This window comes from Rhinolophus sinicus, linkage group LG03 (genome assembly GCF_036562045.2).
Source record: "Rhinolophus sinicus isolate RSC01 linkage group LG03, ASM3656204v1, whole genome shotgun sequence".
NCBI classification, from domain to species: domain Eukaryota; kingdom Metazoa; phylum Chordata; class Mammalia; order Chiroptera; family Rhinolophidae; genus Rhinolophus; species Rhinolophus sinicus.
Window position 1 is genome coordinate 158,503,428 of NC_133753.1, and position 23,144 is coordinate 158,526,571.

The 23,144-nt window shown below is 36.5% G+C and overlaps 1 protein-coding gene across 2 annotated transcripts in view; it reads left to right on the plus strand.

Moving 5' to 3' along the window:
* Nucleotides 1-23,144, plus strand: part of SREK1IP1 (SREK1 interacting protein 1) — a 161,922-nt gene that overhangs the window by 123,614 nt on the left and 15,164 nt on the right. For both annotated transcript variants that reach the window (XM_074328901.1, XM_019743860.2), the window contains exons 2-3: nucleotides 3,337-3,384; nucleotides 17,245-17,388. In XM_074328901.1, coding sequence (XP_074185002.1) covers nucleotides 3,337-3,384; nucleotides 17,245-17,388 — 192 coding nt within the window. The remainder of the gene's footprint in view (nucleotides 1-3,336; nucleotides 3,385-17,244; nucleotides 17,389-23,144) is intronic.

Below are 23,144 nucleotides of genomic sequence, written 5' to 3' on the forward strand. Positions count from 1 at the left end.
TAGAGGGTTGATCACTAAAATTGCTGCTGAGCAGAATCTAGTAGTCAAGTAAATAGACTAAACTAGACACACTTTTGATTCTGTTTCATTCGATAATAAATGTTCTTAAACTGGTAATTCCTATAGCTTTTCTTCATCACAGTTTATCTGCACTTTCTGAAGCAAGTGGACGGAAGCATTTTATACATTTATTTAAATGTTAGCTCTTTCATGTCAGTCGTTTAAGCAACTCTGAGTTACTTTCATTCCTGATTTGTTGGGTTTTATATAGTAGGGGTAATTCCCCTTTGTTGGTACTGTGAGTTGCAAATACATTTTCCAAGTTTTCATGTCTTGAGTTTGCTTTTGGTGGTCTTCATCATTCAAAGTTTTTTAGGTAGTCAAATTTATATTTTTATTCAATGTCTTTTGGATTCTCGGTCGTAATTATAAAGGAACATTTGCAGGGAGGCGGGCTCTATTACTCTGAACAGCCCTAGCAAACTTTAGAGAGGAGCGGAACAACGGACAGCGTTGGAGGAAGGGCCTCGCAATAGAGCCTTACTGTTCAGTTTGATGTGCATTTCGCGTACGTACAGTTGTGTTGGCAGAGTTCTTATTCCAAACAACAAAAACTGACTAAGTTAATTTAAGCAGACGAGGAAAGCTATCAAGGAGCTCACGAAGTGTAAGCAAAGTCTGGATAATAAGGCTCAGAAAATAGGTAAGACCAAGGGCACCTGTAGCCGACATCCTGCACAGGCCCAAACCTGGTAAGGACTGCGGCTGCCGGTGCCACCACTGTCACTAGAAGATGGATCCTGATAGCAGAATGGATTAACTGTCCCCAGTTCACTGTGTCACTTATCTCAGATTTGTTGTGCCAGTTGCATCAGCTTCAAAGTCTCAGGTAGAAGCGTTTAGTTAACCATGCAGTCTTGAAACTTATAGACAAATGAAGCTTGAAATCTTAATTTAACCAAAGGCTGCTGAGGAAATAGCTGATATGGAGTTACTTTATTTAGCGTTCTTGTTTAGTTCCCCTACTTGTAAAAGTTGTAACTATGTTAAAGATGACTTGCTCTGAAGAAGTTTCATATTTTGTTCATTCTAAAAATATGAGATAGTTGAATGAGGAGTTTTATCAGTGTCTTTAGTCATAAATGAGTTAATTCCTAATACATGCTGAGATGAGATCATTTTGGATCTTTCCATTACAACATTTTTAGTTCATTGTAGGAATTAATGGTGCCGTTAGCACGGTTTTATTTAGTATTTTTCAGCGTCTCCAGTTTCCGTGGAAACAGATGTAACGTTGACCTGGATTCTCTGAGCTTTTTTTTCAATTATTTCAGATTGAAAGAGCCTCTGATTTTATTATTAATCCAGTTTTATTCCATAGTTCTGCTACAGTGCAGCATATGTGTTCCTACTTTATGCAATAAAGCCCACAATATTTATGAGAAAAAATGAGATTGGGCACAACACTCAAAAACTTCATCAGTGATACATTTTTTAAAAAAATAGGGACCTGATAAAAACATTAATACATTTTATACATGTTAATTGGTTAAAAGATACATAAATACTATAATAAATAGGGCACTATGTCTTTTAAGAGACCTGGTTTGCTGTGGAGTGGAGTTCAGAAGAATTGCAGCTTGTGAGTTGTTCTGAGGTAATGGTAGGAAGGTGATAGTTGAAATCAGGTGGAAAGTTGTCACACCAGATGTGGATGGGCGGTGTTCACAACACAGTGATCTCAGTGTGCCGGAAATGTTTTGAAGTGTGTCTGTTTGTGTGTTTGGTGTATTCCTGAGGCTCAGAGCAACTGGATGAAGTTTTCTGCATTCACCTAGTGTTTTTCTTGGACAAAAATCATGTTATGCTCAAATTGTTCTCTTATATCAATTGCACTGAAACAAATTTATGTTTTTAAAACAAGCATAGCAGAACTGTTTCTACTAGAACAACTCAATGATTACATTTTAAAGCAAAATTGGGATGGGGGGAATGACTAACGTTTTGACTTCATAACATTAAAGAAATAGTTTGAAAATGATCTTTCTTTTAAAATTAACACTTTAATATTTGTACTATATACACTTTATTAGTAAATTGGGATAATATCTCCATTTGAAGGGTTTAGGAATTAGATACCTTTCATTAAGGAAATAGATTGATACTGCGCCCTCTGATTGGTTGATTGCAGCCTTTATCAGAGGTTAAAATCAGTTTCAGCTGTATATATATACATATATACATATGTGTGTGTGCATATATATATATATGTATATATATATCTGAATATGTATATACACATACACAGTGGAATATTATTCAGCCATAAGAAGGAATGGCATTCTGGTATGTGCTACAATATTGAAAATATTATGTATTATGCTAAGTAAAATCAGTCAGACACAAAAGGGCAAATATTGTGTGATTTCTAGGTAGTTGAGATACCTAGAATAGGTAATTTCATAGAGACAGAAAGTAGAATAGAGATTACCAGCGGCTAGAGGGCAGTTACTGTTTAATGGGTACAGTTACTGTTTGGGATGAAGATGAAGTTTTGGAAATACTCATAGACAGTGGTGATGGTTGTACAACATTGTGAATGTACTTAATGCCACTGAATTGTACACTTAAAAATGATTAAGATGGTATGATTAAGTTTTATGTTATGTTTATTTTGTCATAATAAAATCGGTTTCAATTTATTTCATCTGCTATTTATAGCTTCAGTATTACCTGCATGTACCAGTAATTATGCAGTGATACTGTAAATTTAATTTCTAAACATTGATCAGACTGAATATGTGACTGACTAGTTTGTCTTCTCTTGTCAAAATTCAAATGTTAAATTGGGATTTTTTTTTTTTTTTTACAATACCTAGCAATTATTTTTCTGGAATTTCACCAATTTCTTTAAGAGAGTCAGTTTTTTTCTTTCAAGGGAAAGCGGAAAAAAAGATGTTAACCTGAATGTTCACATATATACCTAACAAATTAATTATTTTACATTTGAGAGACAGGCTGAAGTACCCTGGAATTCCTTCTACAGTGTTGTAGAATTTTGGAATGTTTAAGCTCTTGACTATAATATTGCATTTCTTGAATTAGAAAAAAAATATGTTCTTAAAGTGTTTGTCAAAGGAAATAATTTGAGTAAATGGCTTTTTGAATAATTTCTAATAATCATAATAATTGAGTCGTGCTACTTAGCTGGGTCAAGATGATTTTATTTTAAGAAATAAATTCTACAAATGGTTTTCTTAGCTTTTTCATGTGATGAATTTTTTACGTTTTTATTTGTTTATATGTCTCCTAAAATGTTATCCAATTGTATCGTAGGTTGCAACAAGGATAGTGTCCGAGCAGGCTGTAAGAAATGTGGCTACCGTAAGTACATTTTAAAAAATAATGTTTTGTACAGTGAATCATAGTCTGATGTTTTAGGATGAAGTGCTCTATATATGTCAATTATGTCCATTTCATCTAATGTGTCATTTAGAGCTGCTATTTTGTTATTTATTTTCTGTTTGGATGATCTATCCATAGCTGTCAATGATGTATTTAAGTCCCCTAGTATAATTGTGTTTTGGTCAATTTCTCCCTTTAGTTCTGTTAGTAGTTGCTTGGTATATTTCGGTGCTCCCTGATTGGGGGCATAAATATTGATGACTGTTATGTCTTCTTGTTGTATAGTCCCCTTTACCATTATGAAATGTCCATCTTTGTCTCTTGTTATCTTTTTCACCCTGAAGTCTGTTTCATCTGATATCATTATGGCTACACCTGATTTTCTCTGGGTACCATTTGCTTGGAGTGTCAATTTCCACCCTTTCACTTTGAGTCTATGCTTGTCCTTGTAGCTGAGATGTGTCTCTTGGAGACAGCATATGGTTGGGTTTAGTTTTTGATCCAATCTGCTACTCTGTGCCTTTTTATTGGTGAGTTCAGTCCATTTACATTTAGGGTGATTATTGATATGTGAGGATTTCCTGTCATTCTATCTTTAGTTTTCTGGTAAGGCTGTGTCTCCATTGTTTCTTTGCCTTTTTGTTGTTGTCTATTATTTCTGTGTGGTGGTATTCTATGATGTTTCCCTCTGTTTCTTCTTTTATTACAGTATATATTTCAGTTCTGGATTTTTTTTGAGTGGTTACCCTTAAGTTTATGTAAAAGAAAGTTTGATATTTAGAGTATTCCATTTTCTTCAGCACGCTTACTTTCTCCATTCTCATATTCCGGTTCAGGCCTTTACTCTCCCTTTTTATGTTTTGGTTGCCACAAATTGTCCCTGTTGATGGTGGTTGAATAGCCTCCTTTAGTATTTCTTGTAGTGCAGGTCGTGTATTAGAAAATTCCCTCAGCTTCTGTATGTCTGGAAAGGTCTTTATTCCTCCTTCATATCTAAAGGATATCTTTGCTGGATATATTATTTTTGGCTCATAATTTCTCTCTTTCAATAGTTTGAATATTTGGTTCCACTCCCTCCTGGCTTGTAGAGTTTCTGCTGAAAAATCTGATGATAATCTAATGGGCTTTCCTTTGTAGGTTACCGTCTTCTTTTCCCTGGCTGCCTTGAGGATTCTTTCTTTGTCATTGATTTTAGACAGCTTCAATACAATGTGCCTTGGAGAAGGCCTGTTGGGATTGAGGTAATTAGGTGTTCTATTTGCTTCTTGGATTCGAGGATCCAGTTCTGTCCACAAGTTTGGGAAGTTCTCATCAACAATTTGTTTGAATATATTCTCTGTTCCCTTCTCTCTTTCTTCTCCTTCTGGTATGCCCATTATTCTTATATTGCTCTTTCTGATGGAGTCAGAAAGTTCTTGTAGAGTTCTTTCATTTCTTTTAAGTCTCAAGTCTCTTTCTTCTTCCATCTGTGTAATTTCCAGGTTTCTATCTTCGATGTCACTGATTCTTTCCTCCATCTGGTCAACTCTACTACCTAAGCTGGTTATTTCATTCTTAATTTCTTCTATTGAGTTCTTAATCTCCAGAAATTCTATTTGGTTCTTTTTTAAAATTTCAATCTCTTTCGTAAAATGCTCATGTTGTTCTTTGATTGTGTTTCTGAGTTCATTAAACTGCCTTTCTGTGTTTTCTTGCATCTCATTGAGTTTTTTCAGAACTGCAATCTTGAATTCTCGGTCATTTAAGTCACATATTTCCATATCTTTAAGTTCCTTTTCTGGAGACTTTTCACTTTCTTTCTGAGCTGTCTTGTTGCCTTGGTTATTCATGGCAACTACTGATTTGTTATTTCTCTTCCTAGACATCTACAGGAGTGGCTTCTGCAACAGGTTGATAGGAAGAGGTCTTTCTTTTGTTTTCCAGTACTTGTTGGTAGAATATTTTAATTTATCTCCAACTGCAGCCTTTTTTTTCTCTCTCACACGGTAGTGCTATGTTTTCTCTGCACTATTCCAGCTTCTCACACAATGGGGGAATTCTCTGGGAGATGGGCTTCTCCTCTGTTAATAGTTCACCTGGGTCATAGGGCGCAGTGTCCGTGTGGTTATGCCGAGAGGTTTCGAAGTGCCAAAGCTCTTCCTGCACCAGATTCAGAGCCCGTATGTTTCAGCAGTTCTGTTTACTCCTGCAGGGATCCGCCCAGATAGGTGGGGTCAGGGGCAGGGTGAGTTGTGAGAGGTGGCCCAGAGCAATGGCTGCGACCACCACCACAGCCGGTCCTGCTTCCACAGCTCCCTCCTTTTTGCTGGAACTAGTTGGGCTGCGAATCTGTGTCTGCGGTCCACAGTTCTCAGAACAGCAAATGTTCTGTTCTTTTGATCTGACACTGCTACTGTTCTGCTTCTAGCACCGGTCAGGTGGGGGCGGGGCGAGCTCAGGGAGGGTAGGGAGGGGGCGGCTAGTCTCAGTGCCTAAGGCTTCCGTTCTCTGCTCAGCAGTGAGGGCTTAAACGACCGTTTTCAGCCATCTTCCCTCAGTCCCCTCTCTGAGGTCTCTGCCATGAGCGTTGGGTTCAGCCATGTTATATGCTGCCCCCTCAGCCCTGTGGGCCATAAGCGGAGCCCTAGCAGTCCGAGTTCTTCCCTCTCCCGCAGCTGCGTAGTTCCGGGAAGCAGCGAGCTTGGAGCACTGAGCTAGGTCTACGTCCTGCACCTGCGCAGCTCCATCTCGGCACTTCTCCCTTCCCTCCTCCCCCGCTTGCGCGATTCACCCACCTTTAGGTGAATTCAGTAGTGGGCCTCTTCGTCTTGCCTGTCTGCTGTGCTGGGAGTCCTTTGTGGAGTTATTGTTGTTCGATTCGTTGTAAATTCCAGGGGAGCTTTACACAACCTCACCTCACGCCGCCATTTTGATCCTCTCCTCTAGAAGAGTTACTTTTTAACAAAATAAAGGTGATTTTAAAAAAAATTTCCATGCAAGAACATGTGACAAAAAAGCACTCTGGCTGTAGATCTTGTTAGAAGGGCCCCGAATAAAAGCATGCTGGGCGAAGCAAGTCACATGCCTCCCAGCAAATGCTGAAACCTGGTTCAAGAAAAGCTTCATCAATTAGCGAAGTGAGTGCATAAGTACACATATTCTTCATGCAGAGAAAAACCCCTGAAGAATGTATTTGCATGCAAGCAAGGAAAACTTTTCAGTTGTTTAAAGTTGTTTATATTTTTTTCTGCTTTATTTTCTTTTAATCCTTGCTAATGTCCACACTTCATTTCTTTATTCAAGACTTAAGAGCTTACTGTATGTATAAATGCTGCATTTACTTCAAAATCCAGAATGGATTTCCCAATCTAATAGTATCAATTATCTACTTGGACTTCTTTTAACTTAAGACTTATAGGAAAGCAATCAAAATCGTTTTTTGGAAGTAGAATATTTGTTGATCTAGTCTAATAGACTATTTGTTGACCTAGTCTCCTCATTACTATTTTATTTTAGACAATAATAGAAGCATCTGTAGTAATTAGAATTATTTTGGAGAAGCCAAATAAGGAAACAGCTTTGACAGTCTCCCCAAGTTTAGTTTCTTCGGCTTTATTATTCAGATCTTTGATTTTAGTGATTAAGTTATTAAACAATTTCTAATTTGTCTTTGGAAAAATTTAGTATTATTTTCTTTTGGGTTAAATTTATATCTTATAGCTGTTGGAGATAAAGGACTTCTCTATTTACACATTTTAATGAAGAAACTACATTTTTTAAATTATCTGTTATTTGTAGAGGTAAGAAAAAGGTCAACAAAACTCTGAAATATTTTTAATGCCTAAAAATGTGGATATTCATCAGTCAGTTACAAAAGAGTACTGCCTCTCTGTTGTGAAAATAGTGATTTAGATGGTACAATGTAAACAACGTTAATACTTGATTGTAAAATATTTTGTCAGTATGTTTCCATAGTGGTTATACTGTTGTTTTAAAAAGTTTCAAGTTAAGGGTTAGTGTATTACCAAATAACATGAATTTCCCTTTTTTAAGTCAGAGTTTCCTCAGCAAATTTAGAAAAATTGTTATTTCTTTTTCTTTTTGTAACTACCAATTTATACTTCTTATTGCCTTCACCTTTTTTCACCCACCTCCATTTAACAGCCGTCAGTTGTTCTCTACATCTATGAGTCTGTTTCTGTTTTGTTTTTTTGTTTATTTTGTTCTTTAGATTCCACATATAAGTGAGATCATATGGTATTTGTCTTTCTCTGTCTGACTTATTTTGCTTAGCATAATACCCTCTAGGTCCAACCCGTCCATATTGTCATAAATGGCAAGATTTCATTCTTTTTTATGGCTGAGTAATATTGCATTATATATATGTACAACATCTTCTTTACCCAATTGTCTGTCGATGGACACTTAGGTTGCTTCCATATCTTGGCTATTGTAAATAGCACTGCAATGAACATAGGAGTGCATATATCTTTTCAAATTAGTGTTTTGATTTTCTTCAGATAAATACTCAGAAGTGAAATTGCTGGGTCATATGATAGTCTTGTGGTTTTTTTTGGGGGGAACCTCCATACTGTTTTCCATAGTGGTTGCACCAACTTACAATCCCACCAACAGTGCATGAGGTTTTTCTCCACATCCTCACTAACACTTGTTTTTTGATTTACTGATGATAGCTGTTCTGACAGGTGTCAGGTGATATATCTCGTTGTGATTTTAATTTTCATTTCTCTGATGATTAGCGATGTTGAGCATTTTTTCATGTGTCCATTGGCCATCTATATCTCTTCTTTGGAGAATTGGCTGTTCAGGTGCTTTGCCCTTTTTTAAATTGGATTGTTTGTTTTTTTGGTGTTGAGTTGTATGAGTCCTTTATAAATGTTGGATATTAACTTCTTACCGGATGTATCATGGCAAATATATTCTCCCATTCAGTCTTTCCATCATGTTGATGGTTTCCTTTGCTGTACAAAAACTTTGTAATTTAATGATTCCCATTTGTTTATTTTTTCTTTTGTTTCCCTTGCCCAAGGAGATATATTAGATAAAATATTACTAAAAACAATGTCAGAGAGTTACTGCCTATGTTTTATTATAGGAGTTTTATGGTTTTAGGTCTTACTTTTATGTCTTTAATCTATTTTGAATTTATCCTTGTATATGGAGCAAGACGGTGGACCAGTTTCATTTTTTTGCATGTATCTGCCCAATTTTCCCAACACCATTTATTGAGGACTGTTTTTATTCCACTGTATATTCTTGTCTCCTTTGTCATAGATTAAATGACCATATAGACGTGGATTTATTTCTGGGCTATTTTGTTCCATTGATCTATGTGTGTCTTTTTTGCCAATACCATGCTAATTTGATTACTATGCCCTTTTAGTACAGTTTGATATCAGGGAGCATGATACCTCCACCTTTGTTCTTTCTTAAGATTGGCGTGGCTATTTTGGATCTTTTATGTTTCCATATAAATTTTAGGATTATTTGTTCTAGTTCTGGAAAAATGCCACTGCTATTTTAATAGGGATGCATTGCATCTATAGATTGCTTTGGGTGGTATGGATATGTTAATGATGTTAATTCTTCCTGTCCATGAGCATGGTATATTCTTCCACTTATTTGAATCTTGTTCAGTTTCTTTCTTAAATGTCTTATGATTTTCCAAGTACAGGTGTTTTACCTCCTTGGTTAAATTTATTCCTAGGTATTTTGTTATATTTTTTTATGCAATTGTACATGTGCTTGTTTTTTTAAATTTCTATTTCTGATAGTTCATTATTGGTGTAGAAAAATGCAAGCAATTTCTGAATATTGATTCTGCATTTTTCTACTTTACCGAATTCATTTATCAGTTCTTATAGTTTCTTAATTAAAAACCTTTGTCTTCCTCAATATAAAATTAATAAATTAATGTTTCAAAAGAAAATATACCACAGTGAAAGCTTTAAATCACATCACTGTTCACCACAGGATTTATGATTTACCAGTTACATATTCCACCACTTTGGCAGAAAGATGAACTTTTTAAAACAGTTTATAAATCCAACATAGAAAAAAGAGTATACATCTCCATATTGCTCTTTTTTATGTACAAGAATAAAACAGTAAAATCGAGTGTCTTGCATATATTAAGAACAGCACAAATGTCACAGTTAAATTTCATGCAGAAGCTGATGTGAGTATTAAAAATGTAATAAATGTATGTACAGAATACTGAGACTGTAATAAACTGTGACAGAACAATGTCCTGTACTACTTTAAACTTTTTAGCATAGTTGTATTTATTAATATCGATCTTTGGTTCTAAACTGCTTGACTAGTTTTAAGCTCACATAGTTTCTTAAGCTTTCATGTTTTTTAGACACAAGTAAATGAGTATAAAAGCACTAAACCTCTGGTTCACTGGTACAGAAATTACCTCAATTCCCTTAGGTCATCAAAAACTAGTGGCAAAAATAGTTCTTGTATTCAACCTGAACGTGCCTCAGGTCTATTAGTTTTTTGGTAGAATCTTTAGGGTCCTCTCTATATATAGTATCGTGTCATCTACAAATAATGACAGTTTTACTTTTTCTTTTCCAATTTGGATGCCTTTTATTTCTATAGCTAGTAAGATTGCTATAGAAGGTAAGAAAAATGGTTATTTCTATAATGAGTTTTTATTTGACTTTTTAAAAATAACTTCTGAATACTAAAAGCTACAAAGACACCAAGCCTTTGTGCATGGAATAAATGTTTTAAATAATTATGGTAGTTCTCAGAAAATATGCTCAAAAGAAGTTCGGTACCGTAGACTATAATTGAGCATTTGGTCGCAGCAGCAGGAAATAAAGACATACTTAAATACCTTCAATAGACTGAAAATGCTAGTCTATTGCTATACAGTCATGACCTTTTCTTTGCCTATCGGTCTGCGAATTGGTGTTACACATTGTCTTTTGAGTACAAATCATATCCAGAATACGTTGTTTACTTTTATTGTTTGTTTCTTCATAGATGGGGAAGCTGTTAAGATTCTCGTAAAGAAGTCTGAATGCAAAATCCTTCTATCATTAGTTGTCAAATAGGGGTGATACTACCTTCCAGAAATCTGTGGAGGTTTTCTTGAGCTATCCATAACAGGGATGGAGAGAGCAGTAAGACATTCAGTATAATATGTAGGGTCCAGGGAGTATGAACATCCTGCAGTGTGTACGACACTCTTGGGCAGTGAAGAGCTGTCTGGCCCAAAATGCCAATGTTGTCTGCTTTGAGAAACTGGTCTCTTTTCTCGTTGTTTGAGACTTCTTTTTCCCTCTATCTTTCACATTCATCTGTCCAATGACTAATTTGAAAGCTGCTTTTTTTTTAAAGCAATTCATCTAAATCAAATCTTTCCTAAAGTATAGCTTTGTTTCATAGAAACAATCATTCCTTTTTTTCCCCATACTAATAGTTTTTGGTGTTTCTAATATTATATAAACAAATTTTGTGACAATCAATAACAGACTCTTGGTGGAGTACATTATCAACAGGTGGAGTAAAATATATAGGCATTAGCTGAGGAAAAAGTGACCAAGGAGTTGCAGTGCTAGGAGGAGTGGGAGTGGGCAGCGTCACATAAGCCAAGGGAGTAAAGATTTTCAAAATTGAGGAGAAATTGTCAGGTGTGACAGACAAATTTCATTTGTAAGAAATGGATTGAAATATGTTCATTAGATTTGCCAAGTAGGATGCTTTGCTGACCTTAGATCCGTTTAAGTAGAGTTGTAGGTCATGAAATAAGCTATGTAGATTCAGGCCTCAATGTTGAGTAACAAAAAGTGGAGAAAGCCTGTGTTGTCTATTTTCAAGAAATTTACATGAGAACTGTAGAGAACTGTCTTAGTCCTGTGGGCTGCTATAACAAAATACCACAGGCTGGGTAGCTTGTAAACAACAGAAATGTATTGCTCACAGTTCCAGAGGCTGGAAATTTGAGATCAGGGCCCCGGCATGGTTGGGGGAGGGCCCTCTTCCAGGTCACAGACTTGTTTTCTCCTCATATGGGGGAAAGAGCTAGAGAGCTCTGTGGAGTCTCTTTGATAAGGCACTCATCCCATTCATGAGGGTGCCATCCTCATGACCTAATCACCTCCTACAGGCCCCACTTACTAATACCATAGCCTTTGGGGGTTTAGAATTTCAACATACCAATTTGGAGAGAGACACAAACATTCAGATCATAGCAGGAACATATTGAATACTTCCCAGAAGGGAATGTGGGATAAATGGAGAATTTTATATTTAAGATGCAGTAGTCCCCCCATTATCTGCAGGGGCTGTTTCCAAGATCCCCAGTGGATGCCTGTAAGTGGGGATAGTACTGAATCCTATATACACAATACTATATATACTTTTTTCCTAAACATACATACCTTTTCACTTAAAAGAAAAACTTTGTAGCTTCTCTTTGGTATATCTGAATTGCTAGTATCACTACTCTTGCACTTTGGGGCCATTATTAAGTAAAACAAGGGTTAGTTGAACACAAGCTATGCAGTCTAATAACCAAGTCGATACTAAGTGAACAGCTAAGTGAGTAATAGCATATACAGTGTGGATATGCTAGACAAAGGGGTGATTCACATCAGGGACCTGATGGAGACAGACTGTGCAAGATTTCATCACGCTACTCAGATCAGCACATCATGTACAGCTTATAAATTGTTTACTTCTGGAATTTTCCATTTGATATTTTCAGACCATGGTTAACTGCAGGTAAATGAAACCAAAGAAAGGAACATCTCAGATACGGAGAGACTACTATATAACATGTTTCTATAGACCGAGGGGATATTAGAGGAGATGCTATAGATGTTGAGATAGAAGATTAAGCTAAATTTCTCTAAGAGGTATGTCAAAGACGCCTCTTCTGTTTGGGGGAAATACAGGTGAAAATGTGTATGGCTGTTTTCAGGTGTGGGGATGAAAGGAGAAGGGCATGTTGCCTAATAGTCTTAATTTTCTCTGTAAGTTACGAGGCAGGATTGTCTCTCTGGGGAGGGGGCATTGAGTGGAACAGGGAGGTGGTTGAAGAATGATTTAAATCAGGTGTAGGTTTGGAAAAGTCATTGAGGGAAATAGGAGAGGAAGTTGACCAAGGATGAATAAGAAATGAAATGATCAGTTTGGCTGCCCAGGGGTAGGCACAGCCCAAAGAAAGGGTAGCTTTAAGCCAGATTAGTGGTTTTACAGGGAAGTACAGTAGAACAAGAATATGAAAGAGTTGAAAAGGCTTATAAAAGAGTGTTCAGATGATTAGAAATGAGAGGTTTGAGAAACTAGGAGAAAATGAAGAGGTTGAGTGACTGAAGGTGTCACTGATATTTGCAAATAGTTTCTCCCATTCCATAGGTTGTCTTTTCACTTTCATAATAATTTCTTTGCACAAAAGTTTTAAGTTTTGATGAAGTCCAATTTATCAATTTTTCTTTTGCTGTTTGTGCTGTTGGTATTTTATATCTAAGAATCAATTGCCAAATCCAGGGTCATGAAGATTTAGCCCCATACTTTCTTCTAAGAATTTTATGGTTTTAGCTTTTATATTGTTGTGGTCATGGTCTTTAACCCATTTTTAGTCAATTTTTGCATATTCTGTGAGTTGAGGTGTCCAACTTCATTCTTTTGCTTGTGGAAATCCAGTTCCCCAGCAGTCTACTGAAGAGATTGTTCTTTCCCGCTGAATGGACTTGACACTATTGTCAAAAATCAATCGGCCGTACATGTATGGGTTTATTTCTGGACTTTCAATTATGTACTATTGTTCTATGTGTGTAACCTTGTGACAATACCACCCTGTTTTGATTATTGTAGCTTGGTGTTAAGTTTTGAAATCAGCTGCTGTGAGTTTTCTACCTCTGTTAATTTTCAAGATTGTTTTGGCTATTCTTGGACCCCTTGAATTTCTATATGAATTTGAGGATCAGAAATGAAAAAAACACATCAGTTTTTTATAATCAGTTTCTACATATCTGTGGTCAAAAATTTAAGCTTCTAGTCACCTAAGAATTTTCTGCTCATTATCTACTTAGAGTCTATTTAGAAAAGAAGTCACAAGAATTATAATTTGGAATACAATAATTTTCTTACTTTGTTCATTTATTCCCCAAAAGAAAAAAAATAGGAAACTTTATTTGTAACTTAACAAGTAACTTGTCTTATTATCAGTTTAGGGTCAGTTTCATTGATGCAAAGCTAAAGTGTGAATGAGACAGAGCCTGCTGACCATGTGGTTATTATTTAAGTATTTTATTTATTTTAAATATTCATTGCAATATGAGGTACACGTATTTGGGTGCAAAGCTGGCTTAAGTAAAGGTAAAATTGAATCATCAGTAGTTCTAAGAAAAATGGCAAGCTGCAACGTAGAAAGTCCTCCTTTCTGCTCCAAACACGTAGAGATGCTACAGAAAAATACATTAGCATCACAATAACAAAAATAACCCAGTTCAAAAGAATGAAAGGGAAATCCCCTAGTGCTGGAAATGAAAAGGTGCTCACAGCAAGAGCACGGAATGATCACTGAAAACAAATGAGACCCGCAGGCCTTCTGGGCAGACTTTCATGGACTATGGAGTGAAGCCTTTAGAGCCCTGCAGGTTGGCAGCGTGGCTGGCGTGAAGGCTCTTGCATAAAGCCAGGATGCTCAAAAAGGCTGAGAAACAGCGATTAGAAAAATGCCGTTCACTGTCTAGGGAAAGTGGTGAAAACATTTACTATATGTTTGAGTTCCTATAAAATTATAATTAAGAAAAGGAATAATCAAGAATAGTCAAGAATTGGGAATGCAAGCTTACACCAAGTGTACGAGGAGTGAATTTACACTGCCTCTAGTGAGGCAGGAACTATTTTTCCAAGCTAAGAAATTAACATTAAATATTAGTCTGGTATCAAATTAGGTTAAGAAACTTATGTCCAGCTACATGCCATTACTTAAAAAGCTGCATGGAAAACTAAAAAACTAGATAGAAATTCTCAAAAATAAAGGGATGAGGGGGAAAGAGCAGATATTAGGTTGAATACTGTAAATATTCAGCTGTTTTACTCATAAAAATGGCAACTTCATATGATTCAACTAATAACAGAAAAAGCACTAGTAGTGCAATTTTAATATCAGACTTGAGGCAAGAGCAGTACTAGGGACAAAGAGATTCAAGAACAGTCAGTCAAGAAGGTAGATTAATAATGATCTTGAATTTGCTTACTAATATAATCTCAAAATGTGTAGCAAAAACTGTGTCACAAGGAGAAAAGGACAAATCTATAAAGATAGAGGTACTTAAAAATTGAAGTCAGTGGCCAGCCCGGTGGCTCAGGCGTTAGAGCTCCGTGCTCCTAACTCTGAAGGCTGCCGGTTCGATTCCCACATGGGCCAGTGGGCTCTCAACCACAAGGTTGCCAGTTCAATTCCTCAAGTCCCGCAAGGGATGGTGGGCTCTGCCCCCTGCAACTAAGATTGAACATGGCACCTTGAGCTGAGCTACCTCCCGGATGTCTCAGTTGGTTGGAGCGTGGGCTCCCAACCACGAGGTTGCCAGTTCAATTCCTGGAGTCCCGCAAGGGATGGTGGGCAGCACCCCCTGCAACTAAGATTGAACTCGGCACCTTGAGCTGAGCTGCCGCTGAGCTCCCAGATGGCTCAGTTGGTTGGAGCACATCCTCTCAACCACAAGGTTGCCAGTTCGACTCCCGCAAGGGATGGTGGGCTGTGCCCCCTGCCACTAGCAATGGCAACTGGACCTGGAGCTGAGCTGCGCCCTCCACAACTAAGATTGAAAGGACAACAACTTGACTTGGAAAAAAGTCCTGGAAGTACGCACTGTTCCCCAATAAAGTCCTGTTCCCTTTCCCCAATAAAATCTTTAAAGAAAAAAAAATTGAAGTCAGAAGTTACTACACAAAAATGATGGAGAAGATTTGCACAACAAATTAGACATAGAACCCTATTCAACCAATAGTGATATGTATTCTTTAAAAATACATACCAAATCTCTTCTTAAGTTTACTACATGATAGGTCACAGAAGAAATCTCAGCAAATACCAAGGAACTGATATCATATAGACCCCATTCTCTGAAAACAGTGTAATAAATTTAGAAATCAACAAAAGCATAGCCTGAAAATCTCCATATGTTTGGAAACTAAAAAAAAACAAAAACACTTCCAAATGATTCATCTGGAAGGAAATCACAAGAAGAAACTTGTTTCCAGCAGTATGGCGGACGGGACCTTCCTGTAAATAACTAAGAAACATGTATAAAATGTGCAATCCATATTTCAGATATATTAGTGAGTTGGGAAGTAAATAAAGAATTAAAGAATACTCAGAGGCCAACAACCAAAGGAAAGCAGAAAGTGTAAGAGGTAAGTCTTGAGGATACTTACTGAACTCAGCGTTCTTGAACTTCTATTTGCATGAGTTAGCAGGCTACGGGGCCCTGCCAAGATTGGGTTCTAATAGGAGATGCCCTTGTATAAACCTAGAACTTCCAAAAGTCTTTACCCTCAAAGTAAGAGAGAACTAGAAATAAACTCTAGCACAGAGTTGTGGTGAACCATTTGTGGGTTGTGAAATCTATTATATGGTCACTATCAGCTCTGGCTTTTGGAATATCAAATGTAGTAATGCTCCATGTAACTGTTGTTTACTTTTTGTGTGTCAGTGTGTGTTTGTATGTGAATGTGTATACATGGTTGCATTGTTATTTTTAAGCATCGTTCAATCATGGTCAAAAAAATTTGAAAGCTGCTGCCTTAGAGAAATTATAGCATGTGTGCTCAAACAGACATGTGCAGCTACTCATTTCAGCGTTGTTTATAATAGCAAAAGACTGGAAACAAACTAGTATTCTATCGGTAGAAAGGATAAATAAATATTTTTATACAATAGAACATTATCTATCAGATAAAATGAGATAATTACATCTACTTATGTTAACATAGATAAATCACAAAACATAATATTGAGTGGCAGAAATAAATTGCAGAATGATAGGTAAGTATAATTGAGTTTACATTTAAAAAATAATAAAACAGTATGCTGTTTGATAAAGACAGAAACCAACTTCTGAAGACAGAAAGAGTGGAATGGAATTAGGGCAGGGTTCCAAAGGATGGGGTGAGCTCCAACTTGGGGTGTGTGTGTGTGTGTGTGTGTGTCTGTGTGTGTGTGCACACGCCAGCATTTCCCTTAAAATATTGTAGATGAAGATGACAAAATGTTAACTTGTGGGTGGTAGGCACTTGGGTATTGGTTATATTATTTCCTGTACTTTTCTGGTGTTTGTAATTGATTTTTTTAAAAAATGTATCATGCTAAAGTAGATAACTTATAGTTTTCTTAGAAGGAGAATCTTTAGGGGGTAAATGATGTCAGAATTAAAAGTTTAGGTGTTCTTTAGAAGAGCACATTCAGTTATGTTAACTAATTATGTACCTTTAATTAGACAAAAACTCTAATTGCATGAGTATACGAGTAGTCAAGCAGAGAAGGAAAGGGTACTAGAAAGGAATTAAATATAAAATCCTAACTCCAGTATGAGAATATTTTCTTTAGTACATAGAAAGGGAAAATACAGGTATTTAGTACCCTGACAAAAATGCTTATTGAATTAGAAGCCTTGATGAAGAAAGGAAAAAGTTCTCAGTCTCTGAGTGTTGCATTCAGGGAAAGAAAACCACCACCCACTGAATCAAAGTTAAAACTAAACATTATATTCTTAAAATTGTAACTTGTTGCTTACCATGACACAAGGAAAGAAAAACATCTGTAGTGTATCTATTGTTTTGTCATTCGCATTTTTTTGTTTTATCTAGCTGGTCACCTAACTTTTGAATGCCGAAATTTTCTCCGAGTAGACCCCAAAAGGGACATAGTTTTGGATGTCAGCAGCACAAGCAGTGAAGAGAGTGATGAAGACAATGAGGAACTGAATAAATTACAGGCATTACAAGAAAAAAGTAAGTAGTAAGGTTTTTCCCCTCCATCCTTTAAAAATGTTTCAAAATGGTCTGCCCTATTGTGTCACGTTTATCTGTTGTTCTGTCGTATTTATCATTATCTTTTCTATTTAATGTAAAAGGTACTGCATAGGTAAGGACCGGTGTAAGTAATTTGCCCCAAATCAAACAGCTGATAAGTGATAGATCTGGGAGGCGGGTCTGTTTCTGAATCTATAACCCAGGTTTTGTTGTTATTTTTCCATCACACTAGGATGATTCACGTGGTACAAAGAGTCCGATTTTAGACTTGGTTTCTAGCCTTATTTGGTCATTTTTTTAGCATGTGACTTTCAGTAAGTCACTTAACTACTCTGAACTTCAATTTCCTTGTGAGGTAACGCAGAGGATTGGATTATCAAATCACACTCATTCAAGTCAGAGATCTTAGCCAGTATCAGGCTGTAGTAATAGTGTAAGGATATCAGTGATCATGAGGCATAGGCAAAGCAGCAAGAGTTCTGGCACCACCAGTGCAGCTCCCAGGTAGTTTCTTTCTACTTCCCACTCTGGCCAGGATTAACATAAGAGGTTTCTACCTGACTTACACAAAAGAAAGTTATTTTAGTCATGAAACATCTCAATTTTATGTCCAGATAGTTACATTTTCCAGGGATCCATGCGCCATAAATCCATAGATTTCAGGACTATTTACTGTAAATAATCTTAGACAAACCAGGTACATCCGGCTATAAGCAGTCCCTAAATAAGGATTCTCTTGCCAACAGCTTGATCACGGACTTCTATCTTTCAGAACTGTGAGAAAATAAATTTCTGTTATTTAAGTCACCTCCCCACCAAAAAATGATTCTCTATCTAGCAAGCACATTGATTTGTTTCCAGGTGGTCTGTCATTAGCATGTCTACAAAGAGATTTCTTTCCTGGGGCACCCTCCTCTTCCCTCAAAGAGAGCAGAGATTGCAGACCTGGTGTTTAACCATTTCTTTCCCATCTTGTGTATAAATAGCCTATCCTTGCAGTGGGGTTTTTAGGGATAAAATGTGATGGTGTGTGTGTGAAAATACTTTGTGAACTACAAAATGCCATATGGTAAGTATCACACAGAAGCAAAATGCAGCTTATTTGAATATGGGTTTAGACATGGGATGAGAGAAATGCTAAAAGGTTAAACTCATTTTTAGATTATCAGGTAACAATAAACACCTAAAATTTTTTAATCTTTTCACATTATATCCAAGAAAGTAAGTGAAGAAGTCAAATGCCAGGCAGGGTACTAGGACAAGGCAGAAGAGAGAGAATGTCCCAAAGAGGGCAAGCAAGAGTTACATTACATATGAGTATGTACAGCTTCAAGGTAAAGATGGCTGCTTGAATACACATACTTACTTTTGCTCCCTACTGAAAGGTCACTAAAGTGATAGTAGAAAAAAAAAGTTTTTTTTTAAAGACATAAACCCATAAGGACAAAGAAAATGCGATAGGAAATAATAGTAACAATATTGCTGAAAAGCCGTTGGGTTAGTGATAACAGACTGCACACTTGATAAAACTATTAATCCTTTAGCTGAGAAGTAACCTCACATACACTCTAAACCCCACTAAAGATGCTAATGAGTATCCTTAGGTACTTTTGTAAGTGAGAATGTATGTAAGACTAAAAACAGGGGGTTGGTTAAAAAATCTAAAGTGAAAGATGGTTAAAGACTTTCAGTTCCCTTCCCCACCCTGTGAAGCCTGATGGCTTCCGTCTATCACCTCAGCAGACTACTCTAGGCCTACATTCTAGACAGGGTCCTTAAACTGGTATATACCATACATGGATGACATCAGGGATTCTTAAAAGACAGCCATATTATCGGTAAAGTCCAGATTTCCAAGCTTGCTTGCTCAAAGCTTTCAGTCAGCTTTTCAGACAATCAAGGAACACTGAATTTCATAGGAACGACTCTAGTATGAAATACAAATACCAAATCCAACAAACAAACAAAATCAACTTGAAGGATACAGAATTTGTGAAGGGAAAAGAAAACTTAGCAGAAATAATATCCACTCTCATAGAAAGATAAGATATAGCATCCATTAAACATGAATAAGGTACTATAAAAAGAATGAAAACAAAAGAACTTTTAGAAATTAAAAAAGTGGATTTGAAAAACAATAGATATGGAAGATAAAGTTCAAGAAATCTAAGAAGAGCAAAATAAAAGAAAAAAAGATAAGACAATTGAAGCGTTCAGTCTAGAAAATACTTCATTCAAATGAGTCCCAGAAAAAGAAAACAAAAAATATATAAGAACTAAGGGACATTAAGTTCCAGGTGAAAAGGTTCAAAAGTACCAAGCACAGTGTTAAAAATAGACCTACACAAAGTTACACCATTATGAATCTTTGTATCATAAGAAACAAGAAGAACATTCAAACTTTCCAGAGTCATAGCTAAAACAGGTCAGAGGTGAGGGATCGGGAGTCAGAATACCTTTGTACTTCTCTAAAGCAATACTGGAAGCTAGTAGATATGGATAATGCTTTCAGATTTTTGAAGGAAAATTATACCCAAATTAGAATGATACGCTCAATGAAATTATCAACCAAATGTGAAAGTAAAATAAAGGCATTGTCAGACATTCGCAGCCTCAGAAACAATTTACCTCTCACATACCCTTTCTTAGAGCACTTATTCCAGAGTTTTTCTACTAAAGTAAGGGAGTAGATTAAAAAAAGGAAGACCTGGAATATAGGAAATAGAAGAGATAACAAAGGAACACCTAGGATGCTGGTAAAGGGAGACCCCAGGAAGATAGCTTCACCAGGCGTAGAGAGCCCCAAACCACAGAGAGCAGAAGAGAAGATTCTAGGAGAGAAAACCTCAGGTCATCAATTCCATAAGACCGGTTCTACCCCATCCATCTGTACTTCCCTAAAATAAAAATAAATAAATTCATACAATTTTAGAATTAGAAAGGATCTTAGAGAACACATAGTTTAATCACCGTTTTATAGAAAAATAAAAATGAGGACGAGTAACTTCCCAGAGTCACTAACTGATCACAGTAAAGCCAGCGCCATGATCCAGGTTTCTTGATGACAGTCCTATGCTGTTTTCATTATAATGTGCTGTTCTCCAACCTTGGAGATCACCCAGTTTGTTGGTTCTTGACCTTTTTTCATCCTCACCACGTCAGTCTTGAAGGATAAAGTACACTCCCATCATGAATAGTCGTTTATTCTAGAGGTGATTTTCAATCAGAAGACCTGGGACAAAGCCACTCTTGGAAGAAGGGGAAAGGGTTAACTAAATATAATCTCCATGACAGGGAATAGTTGGTTAATCTTCCTTATTAGAATCAGCTTTCTCCTAACCTCACATTGAGAATGACTGACTCACTCCATCTAGCTTTTCTTTCTCTCTCCTCCCTCCCTCCCTCCCTCCTTCTCTTCCTTCTTTCCTTCCTTTATTTAAGATATGCTTGCCCATGGTCACCTACAGGCTCTGAACGTCCTTCCAAGTCTCATGACTCCCACCTACAACAGTCCTCATTTCAATATATCATGCGGATTACAATAATACAGGATTATAAAAGAGATCCATATTATTTCATGGTCACCTAATACAAACCAAATGACCCCTACCCAAATAAACAATAGCTTGGTTCCTAAGGACATAGAGAAAGGGAGTGTAGAGGCTGTGGTTTTTAATTCCATTGATAGCTTTCTTTTACTGCCTAGAACTTCTGAAGGGGTGAAGGTAAAGCAGTTACCTATTGCGTGTGAGTTCTCATCCCTCATCTTTTAGTAATCCCGGGACTCCTTAAATTCTTGATCTTTAGAAATAGAGAGCTCTTATACCAAATATCTTGAATATGATAAGATTGTCATTGTTTTTGTTGTTGTTTTTAATGACAGAATAAAAATAGTGAGGAGAAAGGAAAGAATTTTTGTGTGTACTTATGTAAATAGTTGTTCTGCTGTTATGAAATGGAGATGTAAAATGGAAGAGAAATGTCACCGCCCCAAAAAGAACAAGAGTCAAAACTTATTTTTGTATTGGTTCTGTTTTCTATTTTGCGTCTGTATATGTTTGCTTCTATTATATTGAATATTTTTCAATGCATTTAGTATCTTAATATCTTTCACTTAAAGATTGAAAAGATTAGTATTTTTCATTAGAAACCAACAAAAGTCTAAATGACTAACACCAATTTTTTATGCAAATTAGAAAATGTGAGAGTAGGACTTGACATGGACGGGAACAAGCATTATCGTCTTATCATACTGTGACAACCTGGGACGCGTGCCTCCTTAGAAAATTATTATCACTGGTGCTATGAACAGGGGAAGATCAAACAATCAGTGCATAGCAAGGATCATAGGGTCTTATTGACTCAGTGTGACATTGTGTGTGTGAACATGCTTACTGTCTAGTAGCACTACAGTACTTCAGGAAGCTTGTTAAAGTTTTATGCTGTGTCTTGAACTTCCTGAAGAAGCTTTGGAATTGTTAGTGGTAGTAGCAAATGTCTGAAGACTTATTTATGTTACAATATGTATAACATCAAGGTAAAAATATTTGACTATTTACAAAGGACCCAAGAAATTCAAGGAAGTGGATTTTTTCCATACTCTATTTTACTTAGTGATATTTAATATTAAGCAGTAATTTGCCTGATGTTAAGAGATAGTTCTCTCATACCTCACCCCTTAACATTTTATAATATTCTTTTAATTTAATAAAAAAAAAAAAAAGCTGTATTTTGACAAATGTGGGGCGGGGGGGGAAGCTGTGTGTAAGCACCGGATCCTAATCACTGACTCCTGCATCTTACATAAGAAACCACCGCTCTTTTTTTTTTTTTCCGTAAGTTCCAAGCTTTATTTATTTACCAAAGCAACAACAACAAAATACAAAAACCGAAAAACACTGGGGCAAGGAGGAAAACAAATTTTACACAGAAGTATTACAACGGTAACTACCTTTGGTGAAAAGTGTAATAAACGTCTTCTGCATCTGTTCATAGGTACTAAATCTGAAGCCACATAGAGCTATGATACTCAAGAAGGTAGAGCAGTTACACTAACATATCAAAGCATATTTCTTTTAATAAATTGACAATAGGTAGATTAGTTACCAAAAAAGAAAAACCAAGTTAAAATTGTGTGTGTGTGCGTGAGAGAGAGAGAGAGAGAGAGAGAGAAGCTGGTGGGTGCACTAAGGTACACTAGTAAAGAAGCAGGTACAAAACGGGTCCACGGGAGCTAAAAAGGATGACTGATTTGAATTTTTTGAGACTGAGAACCAGAGGAGAGAGTAAAGGGGAAGAAGCAGCAAGGGATTCATCAGGATTAGATCCACAAAATGATCAATCCCAAAGCCAAACTGCAGGGGGCAGGTCCAAGATAAAATCTAATGGCTGCTGTAGATAGATGTGCCCGAGTGTCCAGGAAAAAAAATCAAATCCAGTTTCTTTTTTTGCCCTTTTGAGGGGAGAGGAGAAGAACAGAGACCACCACTCTGGCTGATCATTACAAAATTTGCATGTTAAAGTACATAAGGACCTTCTGGCCTTCTATTTTGTTCTCCAAAGGTTGGTTGTATCATTTCCAAAGAAATTATAATTTTGCAAAACCTCAAATTCTTTTTCCTGTATGCCTTGTACATTTCAACATTCTATCTCAGAAGAAACCTCAATAAATAGAGGTGGAATACCTTTATTCGTTGCAGTATAGAAACACTGAATTATCTAAAATAAATGTTTGT